The sequence below is a fragment of the Chiloscyllium plagiosum genome, unplaced genomic scaffold, assembly GCF_037043375.1.
Source record: "Chiloscyllium plagiosum isolate Xiang-an unplaced genomic scaffold, Cpla_swu_hap1 HiC_scaffold_33, whole genome shotgun sequence".
NCBI classification, from domain to species: domain Eukaryota; kingdom Metazoa; phylum Chordata; class Chondrichthyes; order Orectolobiformes; family Hemiscylliidae; genus Chiloscyllium; species Chiloscyllium plagiosum.
In genome coordinates, this window is record NW_028270171.1 from 31,764,058 (window position 1) to 31,775,068 (window position 11,011).

Below are 11,011 nucleotides of genomic sequence, written 5' to 3' on the forward strand. Positions count from 1 at the left end.
CAAATGCCTCTTAAATGTTGCAATTGTACCAGCCTCCACCACATCCTCTGGCAGCTCATTCCATACACCTACCACCCTCTGCATGAAAACGTTGCCCCTTAGGTCTCTTTTATATCTTTCCCCTCTCACCCTAAACCTATGCCCTCTAGTTCTGGACTCCCTGACCCCAGGGAAAAGGCTTTGTCTATTTATCCTAAACATGCCCCTCATAATTTTGTAAACCTCTATAAGGTCACTCCTCAGCCTCCGACCCTCCAGGGGAAACAGCCCCAGCCTGTTGAGCCTCTCCCTACAGAGCAAATCCTCCAACCCTGGCAACATTCTTATAAATCTTTTCTGAACCCTTTCAAGTTTCACAACATCTTTCCGATAGGAAGGAGACCAGAATTGCTCGCAATAATCCAACAGTGGCCTAACCAATGTCCTGTACAGCCGCAACGTGACCTCCCAACTCCTGTACTCAATACTCTGACCAATAAAGGAAAGCATACCAAACACTTTCTTCAATATCCTATCTACCTGCGACTCCACTTTCAAGGAGCTCTGAACCTGCACTCCAAGGTCTCTTTGTTCAGCAACACTCCCTAGGACCTTACCATTAAGTGTATAAGTCCTGCTAGGATTTGCTTTCCCAAAATGCAGCACCTTGCATTTATCTGAATTAAACTCCATCTGCCACTTCTCAGCCCATTGGCCCATCTGGTCCAGATCCTGTTGTAATCTGAGGTAACCCTCTTCGCTGTCCACTACACCTCCAATTTTGGTGTCATCTGCAAACTTACTAACTGTACCTCTTATGCTCGCATCCAAATCATATATGTAAATGACAAAAAGTAGAGGACCCAGCACCGATCCTTGTGGCATTCCACTGGTCACAGGCCTCCAGTCTGAAAAACAACCCTCACCACCACCCTCGGTCTTCAACCTTTGAGCCAATTCTGCACATTCCTCAGATGTCTTCTTGATGGGAGGCCAGTGGAAAGGTACTTGCTACAGTATCCTCAATAGTCGTATGCCCATTGTATTTCTGTGCTCTTGCAGTGAATTTGCTGGTCGATTTCAGCTCCATAATGGTAATAATTGGAGAATTGGCGATGATGGTATCTTTAATTTTGGTAATTTGATGTGTGTTTGCTTTATGTTCTACTTTACTTTTGTTCTGCAGGTGGCCGTTTTCAATCTCAGGTTATATATTTGATTAGATTAGATTAGATTATTTACAGTGTGGAAACAGGCCCTTCGGCCTAACAAGTCCACACCGACCCGCCGAAGCGCAACCCACCCATACCCTTACATTTACGCCTTACCTAACACTACGGACAATTTAGCATGACCAATTCACCTGACCTGCACATCTTTGGACTGTGGGAGGAAACCGGAGCACCCGGAGGAAACCCACGCAGACACGGGGAGAACGTGCAAACTCCACACAGTCAGTCGCCTGAGGCGGGAACTGAACCCGGGTCTCCGGCGCTGTGAGGCAGCAGTGCTAACCACTGTGCCACCGTGCCGCATTTGCTTAAAGAACTGGTAGAGTTGTTCTCAGATGGTCCATCACCAGGCTAGGTAACATCATCAGTGAACCTCTGGTGAAGAATTGGTGTTCTGTCTGTGTCTTGGTCTGTTGTGGTGGACGATATCACTTTCAGTTCTGTTTCTGAGAGGTTGGTAAAGGGGTCCAAATCTATATGTTTGTTAATGGAGTTCCGGTTTGATTGCCAGGTGTCTAGGAATTTTTTGTCTTTGTTTAGCCAGTCCCAGGATGGACGTATTGTCCTAGTTGAACACGTTCCCTCTTCATCTGTGTGTATGGATACCAGTGATAGTTGGCCCTGTCTTTTAGTGGCTAGTTGGTGCTCATGTATCCTTGCGGCTCTTTTCCTGCCTGTCTGTCCAATGTAATTTTCATTGCAGTATTTGCAGGGTATTTTGTATATGACATTCATTCTGCTGGTTGTTGGAACAAGGCCCTTTAAATTAATCAGGAGCTGTTTGAGTGTGGTGGTAGGTTTGTGAGCTACCATGATGCCTCAGGGCTGGAGTGGTCTGGTCATTATCTCTGTGATGTCTTTGATGTATGGCAGCATGTTAGTACTAAGAGAAGCCGAGGAAAAACACCTCTACAACATAATCAGGAACAATGGGTACCCAATAACTGCAGTCTGCCGATTCCTGCACAACAGACCTAAACAAGAAGACACAACACGCCCAGGGACTGTAGCACCCTAGCATACAACAAAGACATCTCAGAGATGATGACCAGACTACTCCAGCTCCTCAGCGTCATGGTAGCCAACAAACCTACCACCACACTGAAGCATCTCCTAATAAATTTAAAGGACCCCATACCAACAACTAGCAGAACAAATATCATAACTTAATAATGTGAGGGGAGTGAGCAGTTTCCCCAGTTCAGGTTGTTCCTACTTCATTTTTTTTAGCTGTAGCAGTCACAAGATGTGTGAATCCAGGGGAATTGCAAGTTTTAGTAAGGAATTCCTCTGACTTTCTTCTGAGATTTCTCTCTTGATGCTGCTCTCTCCTGCTTGTTTGAATCTGTGATTGAATTTACATCTTTTTCCAAGGTGAGTGTTTATGGGATGTTCCTGTAATAGAACAGTTAATTAGTAATAGTTACTATATCAGTCAGTTAAGTTTTCTAAATTCAATTTTGTTTTGTTTTTGTGCTCAACTGTAGTGTTTAAATAAATTCTGTTTTGCTTAAAGCCGAGTGCTTTGACCAGCTGCATCAATATTGCCATTCACTTTCAACTTCACTTAAATGTTGGACCTGAATTAAGAATCACAGCTACATTCTACTTCCCCTGTCCATGTTCCTTATAAACTTTCATCAGGTTCAAAGAATCATTCGGTATAGACAAAGCACTTTAACCCATCAGGTCTGGACCACCACAAATATATGACTACCCACAGTAAGACATTCCTGCCACATGAGTACAGCCCCACGTACTCGCTCAATTACTCTATCAGGTTCTCCCTTAAAATTTTCTGCTCCAAAGAAAACAACTCAATGTTATCCAGCCCCTCTTCACAGCTGAAATTACTCATCAAGGGCAAAGTCCTTCTGAATCTCTTTTGTACCCCCTCCAGCACAACCATATCCTCACTATAATGCTGCACACAGTAAACTGGACAATCTCTGGAAGGTATGGCATAGGCAGGGAAGCCTGGAGCAGGACACTCTCTCACTGCATGGTGTAGGCTGGGAACCCCAGAGTGGGACACTCTCTCACAGCATGGTGTAGGCTGGGAACCCCAGAGTGGGACACTCTCTCACAGCATGGTGTAGGCTGGGAACCCCAGAGTGGGACACTCTCTCACAGCATGGTGTAGGCTGGGAACCCCAGAGTGGGACACTCTCTCACAGCATGGTGTAGGCTGGGAACCCCAGAGTCGGACACTCTCTCACAGCATGGTGTAGGCTGGGAACCCCGGAGTGGGACACTCTCTCACAGCATGGTGTAGGCTGGGAACCCCAGAGTCGGACACTCTCTCACAGCATGGTGTAGGCTGGGAACCCCAGAGTGGGACACTCTCTCACAGCATGGTGTAGGCTGGGAACCCCAGAGTGGGACACTCTCTCACAGCATGGTGTAGGCTGGGAACCCCAGAGTGGGACACTCTCTCACAGCATGGTGTAGGCTGGGAAGCAGAGACATGACACTCTGGTCGCATGACATGAGCTGGGAAGTCCGGAGTGGGACATTGGTAACGACATGCTGTCGCAATTGAGAAGGAAAAGCTGGACTCTCTCTCAGTTATTGTTTTTATTTTATTGTGTGAAAGGTGCTTATGTATGAGAAGTGTAACACACATTTTGCTGTGTTTTATGTTGAAAGGCTATTCAGTGCTACAATTTGTTGTCACCAAAGTTATGTACTGCTCCACATTATCTCCATGCGTTTACAATCTGTTGACCACTGACAAAGTTAAGCATTTCATATGCCATTTTAACAAACCTCTTAAACAGCCCTTCCACGTTCAGGGAACATGGACAAGAAACCAAATATCTTTTTTTTCCCTCTGAGCTAAGTTGTTGCCATTGATTGAGTACTCCCTTGTCTTGTTGCTTGTTCCAACGTGCACAGAAAATATACAGCACTGAACCGGAACTCTGCACATTAAACATTATCGACAGCAAATATATTGGACAATTTGGAATTATATTGCTGTTTGGTGAGCACGTTTAATACAGACTATCAGAAATGAGAACATAATCTCGATTCACCTTAAAAATGTCATTCATCATGCTTGGTCAGGAACACGCGCTGCTACATCTTACCAAATGGTATTATGCAGGCTGCTGTTGTTTCTTAAACATCAATGTCAGGATAACACTGCGATCCACGTTTATTCACCTTTGGAACACAGTCTCAGCACATGAGAAAACGCCGTTCCATCAAAAGATAAATAGGTGAACATTAGCTCACAGCTTTGTTTCTGAAAATAAACTCAATGCCCGTAAAGATGAAGCTTACCTAATTAACTACCAGGAGACTGACATCAGGGATAAATGTGAGCACTTTCCCGGGAAGTGCAGTAAACACGCAAACCTTGTGATAGAAATGCATGCGATACCGACAAGTCCAGTGTTTGCCATTTATTACCATATCCTTGCTGCTATCGGAGTTCCAGGTGAATTATCTCATTAATTCCTGACTATGTTAATCATCCAGTATCTGCTACGAATTGTATTTCGTCAGTGATGTGTTTCTTTTTGTTCGTTTTACGACAGTTGTCTTTTTCTTCAGTTTTATTCAAAAAGATGTTATAATTCACTGAGCTAATGTATTTTGTTACACTAGTATATTTTAGTTTTAGTGTAAAAGGTGTTAATTCCTCATTTAATTATGACTTCTGGTGATAGTCTAATCATGCTCATGAAAATTACGTTGTCTTCTTCATTTTTTGATATGGAGATACGGGTGTGGAGATTGAGGTGGGTAAAGTCAGAAGACACACGGCACCAGGTTATATTCAACCAGGTTTATTTGCAATCACAAGCTTTCGGAGAGCTGCTAAAGGGACTGCACTCTGAAAGCTGGTGATTTTAAATGTACCTGTTAGGACTAGAACCTGGAATCATGTGACTTCTGACTTGCTTTATTTTTGACATTTCACTACATTCATTGCACAATTTCTTCATATTGCCTGTACAATTAGTCAACTGTAAAGTTATACTGCCTTCTTGTGTCAGGTTACGTTCATTGCTTTAATTGCGTCAATTTCCCGATTTGTAGCACCATTTAATGATGTAGTTGTAATTCTAGTCAGATTAATTCTGTCAGTATGGTTGAATTTGAGGACTACACCCACAGAATAATTGCAACTGCATTCACGTGATTGATAAAGTTTTTTTTCGGTGAAGTACCAGGAATTTAGTTTGTTGTGGTTGTTGTCGAATTGTAGACAGATATTATCACCGTGTGGGTAAAATTTCATCATGTAATTTTCACTGTGGCTGAAATGTGATATTTCATTCAGGTTGCACATGTAAATCTATTTTGCAGTTGCCTTTGACAGAGAATAATTCTCTCAAATTGATTGGACAAGATGTATCCTTGAATACCCTTTGGAATGAATTTCGTGAAATAATTTATTTGAAGGACAATGTTGGGTATTCAAAACTTGAACCATTCGTCACAGCGCAGAATCGCTACGATGTGGAAAGGGACCATTCGACCCGTCGAGCCCCCACTGGCTAATCAAACAAGCATGTTTGCCAAGCGTCAATCTCCGTCTTTTCATCCATAACTTACATATCACTTCTATCCGCATATTCATTCAGTGCTGTCTTGAATGGAAGAAAAATCATCTGCCTTTTTCACATTTTGTAGAAATTCATTCCATATCCTCAGATTTCAACTCATCCCTGCTTTTTTTTTTCAATCTCTGTCCTCTGGTTCTTTTTTACATTATGAGCAGGAACAGCTTCTCTCTCTACACTCTATTCAATCTATTCATGATTTTGAAAACCTCAACCAAATCTCCTCTTGGCATTCTTCTGTGGAAGCAAAATAATCCCAACTTCTTTCAGTGTATTCTCATAACCTGATGTAAATCAATGGCTCCCAGCATGGCCGAAGGTATGTCATCGATAAATCTGTAGTTGAAGCTGTCAAGTCAGAAACAACGAAGCGAGCAAATTGTCCATTGCATCCTGTGCAAATATCCTCCACGAGATCGGAAGAATGCCAATTCACTTACATTTGTTTTGGGAAACATTTTCAAAACAGAATAGTTTATTAAAAGGATCCACTTATCCAGTCTGTGAAGTGTAATCTCATACTTCGTTTCCAAACCTGTGTTGCCTTGTTTCATGTTACATTGTTGCAGTATTTTCTACATTTCTTGTTAATAAAATGTTGTTAATTTCTGTGTTTCTCTTCCCTATAAAGTTTCTTCAGAATACTGCACTGTTTTTTATTCTATCGAAGTGTTTAAGTATAAATCCGGACAGCTGTATAAGGCTACCTTACAATTGCTCATATGTAAAGGATTTCTACAAACTTTGGTTTACGTTAAAAGTTTTTAACTTTACGCAATATCCTGGAAACAGGTGATTGTTTTTTAAAGTCAAAATCGCAACTAGCTGATCCCTATTATGTTCTCTCCATCTGTTTCTATTGTAGCTAACCTGGCAGTGATTGTGATTTTATCTCGAAGAAGATGCGGTCTCTCCACAAATATCATATATTATCTTGTCTCTATGGCAGCGACAGATCTTCTGGTTGTGGTCACGGTGGTAATACTAAACCAGATTGTGAGGAGTTATTTCCAATTCAGTTTCCTGTCTATCACACCAGTATGCAGTGTTCGTAATTCATTAAGTTTTGCAGCCATTGACAGTTCTGTCTGGTTAACAGTCACTTTCACCTTTGATCGATTTGTGGCCATATGTTGTCAAAAACTGAAATTAAAATATTGCACGAAGAAGATGGCATCGTGGGTCATAGGATCGGTGTGTGCACTGTTCTTCATGAAAAATATACCTATGTATTTCCATTATACACCGATATACATAATTGACAAAATACCATGGTTCTGTGGCCTAAAACCAGAATATTATACTGCACTGGCATGGGCTGTTTATGACTGGATTCGTTCCATTTTGACTCCGTGTCTTCCTTTCATTCTGATATTACTGCTCAATGTTTTGACTGTCAGGCAGATATTTGCCGCCAATCGAGCCCGTAGGAGACTCCGGACTCAGGGCAATGGAGAGACTCAGAGTGACCCCGAGATGGAGAAGCGAAGAAAGTCCATTGCTTTACTCTTTGGCATCTCAGGAACATTCATCCTATTGTATTTGTTACATTTTGTTACAATCTTTTACGTTCGAATTGCGAATATTTCTTATTCCTCTGGGTCTGATAGCGGCAAACCGATATTTATTGTGCAACAAAGTGGGTACATGCTTCAGTTATTGAATTCCTGCATCAATCCATTTATTTACGCAGGGACCCAGAGTAAAATCAGAGAGGAGATAAAGAATGGTGTGAAATATCCATTCAGTCTGTTTGCTAAAATGTTTAAAAGTTCAAAATGAAAGAAACTAACATGATTCATATCGCAGCATACTTTCATATTATCCCCTTTTTTTGCAAATAATTGTTCCGTACTGAGTATCTTTGGAATCTTGAGCTAATGCTTGTAGAATGTGTAGTGAGTGAGGATGATATTAACATGTGCATTTATCATGCAAAGCATTCTGTAAATTCCCAGCTGTATCACATGTTGCTCACTGTAATCCATTTACACTTGGCTGGAGGACAGTGAATTATGTGGAATTGGAGTGTGGTGACTTCGCGTTCATGTCCTGTGTACATGTTTGGATCTCATACCTTAAAAATGCCCAAAGATAGTAAAATGACTGCAGCTGTTCAAGCATGCAATGTCGCGATGCTTTCTTTACCGCTCACTTCCACCAGCCCCAAAAAATTATCTGTGAGGGTTAAAATTATCACGGAGAAAGTGAGGACTGCAGATGCTGGAGATCAGATTGGAGAGTGTGATGCTGGGATGCTGCCTGACCTGCTGTGCTTTTCCAGCAACACACTCTTGACCCAAAATTTTATCCAACAAGTGACATCCTCATATCAACTACACTTGGAATTGGTATTTATTGCCAGACATTGCATTTGATGTGCTGTGCCAAGTAGCTAAAAGATGTGATGAATCCAGTACTGCTGCATGTATCCAATAGGCAGTTACTTCTAATGACTCTTCTAAAGGGAGTATGACTGGCTCTGAGATCATAATAGGCTTCCATCCTGAGGAATTCAAAAATGAATGTCAGCCGGAAATTCAGGATGGGAGCCAGTGACTAGTAGAGTTCGGCAAGGGTCAGTGATTGGGCCACAACGTTTTATGCATTAATGATTTGGATGAAGGAACTGAGGATTACCTTTGCAGCTGGTACAAAGATAGGTGGAGGGGCAACTAGTTTTGAGGAGGCTGGGTGGCTGTGGAAGGATTTAGACAGGTTAGGGAAGTGGGAAAATAAGTGACAGATGGAACACAAAATGGAAAGGTGGGACATGCACTTTGGTAGGATGAACAGAAGCATGTACAATTTTCTATATGGGGTTAAAAATGCAGTAATCTGAAGAAAAATGGGACTGGGGACTGCTAGTTTAGGTTTCTCTTATGGTAAACTTGTACATTGAGTCAGTAAATACAATGCTGTTATTCATCTCAAGAGGACTTGAATATAAAAGCAGAGATGTACTTCTGAGCCTTTGTAAAGCTCTAGTCAGACCACATTGATGGTATTGTGATTAGTTTGGACCCTATACCTCTAGAAAAATGTACTGGCTTTGGAGCAGGTCCACGGAAGGTTCATGAAAATGATCCCAGAAATGAGAAATGTTTGTATCTATACTCATTGGAGTTTAAAATTATAAAGGGGATCTCATTGAAACTTACAGAAAATTGAACAGCCTGGACAGACTGGATGTTGGGAAGATGTTTGTATTAGCAGCCAAGACTAGGACTTGAGGAAACACCCTTCAAGTAAAGGGAAGAGCCTTTAGAACAGAGGTGAGGAGAAACGTCTTCAGCCAGAGAGTAGTGAATCTATAGAATTAATTGCACCAGAAAGGTGTAGAGTCCAGGTCATTGAGTACATTTAAAATAGAGATAGATTAGGTTCTTGTTTGTCAAGTTTTACAGGGAGAAAGTGGGAGAATGGGGGTTGTAAAAAACCGATTAGCCATGATTGGAACAGACTTGATGGGCCAAATGGCCTTATTTCTGCTCCTATGTCTTGTGGTCTTATGGAATACTGAACTAAAAGAATACTGAGTTTAATGTTGAATCGGATATACCACACTGGGATGATGTACCAAATCCTTGCTCAACAACTTAGTGTACTAAACCAAGTACTCTTTCCCCAGGTGTGACTTCACCAACAGAGGCATCTCCACAACTCCAAATGCTCCTGATGCTGCGAGAAAGCATGTCACTGTCTGTCCACATAACCATATCCTAGAGTTTAAGCACTGAACATAAAACAATTTAATAAATCTTCAAACATGAACTATTGCTTTACTTGGTTTAGCTTCCTCCACATAACATATTTGCCAGTACAGTATATCATGTGCCCTCTGTGACACAGCTCAGTGACAGGGTCAATGCTTACTATTCACTTCCTAAGGTTATTCAGTTCCAGTCAATAATCATACTGTATTCCCGTGGTGAATGAAAACTGTCCCTCCCTGTAACAGTTGGACACTGGACACATTGCATATAACAGAACCACCACATCCAAGTTCATGCATGATATATATTTGGAAAAATTTCATGCAGACAGCAGTTTGTTTGAAAATATTGTGACTGAAAATCAGAAATCTGACAGATTCTGAAATTTTTTTTAATAAACAGTGTTGAAAGCTAGGCACAATACAGGGTCACTCAGAAAGTTTGAGAACAATAGCAGATACCACAGAAACAAAGTTGACAATTAACTTATGAATGTATGAGTATGAAAGAAATCCAGAAATTTTTGTGAAAGCTTACAGAACATGGATACAAAGACAGCTGATTATAATTATAGGTAATTACCTACAAATTATAGGTAATTCTGTATACATAGTTATAAATGTGGGCAGCACAGTGGTTAGCACTGCTGCCTCACAGCGTCAGAGACACGGGTTCAATTCCCGCCTCAGGCGACTCTCTGTGTGGAGTTTGCACATTCTCCCAGTGTCTGCGTGGGTTTCCTCCGGGTGCTCCGGTTACCTCCCACAGTCCAAAAATGTGCAGGTTAGGTGAATTGGCCATGCTGAATTGCCCGTAGTGTTAGGTGAAGGGGAATGGGTCTGGGTGGGTTGCGCTTCGGCGTGTCGGTGTGGACTTGTTGGACCGAAGAGCCTGTTTCCACACTGTAAGTAATCTAATCTAATAATATATATGTCATGCATCCAGCAAATCTAACTATTATATACAGGCATTGTTCCTGAAGCCCCTGTTTTTGCGCAGATATGTCTCTCTTTGATTGGCTGCTGTTAGCCTGTGACACAGTTGTCTCCTCTCTGGGTATTGCCATCTCTGGCTCAGAGACACATGACTTGATTGACACCACTGGTTCCATCTGGTCCAGCTCAGTATTCGGAGGGTCCTCTACTTGCTGCTGATGTGTGGTGATCAGCTGCTCCACATGTCTCCTCCACACCATTTAGAACATAGACCATGGAACAGTACAGGCCTTTTGGCCTTTTTGTTATGCCGACCTTTTATCCTACTCTAAGATCAAACTAACTGACATACTCTTCATTTACTATCATCCATTTGCCTATCCAAGAGTTGCTTAAATGTCCGTAAGTACCACTGCTGGCAGTGCCTTCCACACACCTACCTCTGCGTAAAAAAACAATCTTTGACATCTCCCCTAAACGTTCCTCCCCCTACACCTTAAAATTATGCCCCTCATGATCGCTATTTCTGCCCTGGAGAAAAGTCTCTGAGTATCCACTCTGTCTAAGGCTTT

General features: G+C 41.8%; 1 protein-coding gene across 1 annotated transcript; it reads left to right on the plus strand.

Moving 5' to 3' along the window:
• Window positions 1-4,586: 4,586 nt before the first annotated feature.
• Window positions 4,587-7,570, plus strand: LOC148141465 (putative G protein-coupled receptor 139). The gene is made up of 2 exons (XM_087978127.1): window positions 4,587-4,656; window positions 6,654-7,570. The coding sequence occupies exons 1-2, from the start codon at window positions 4,587-4,589 to the stop codon at window positions 7,568-7,570; spliced, it is 987 nt and encodes a 328-aa protein (XP_087834253.1).
• The last annotated feature ends 3,441 nt before the right edge of the window (window positions 7,571-11,011 follow it).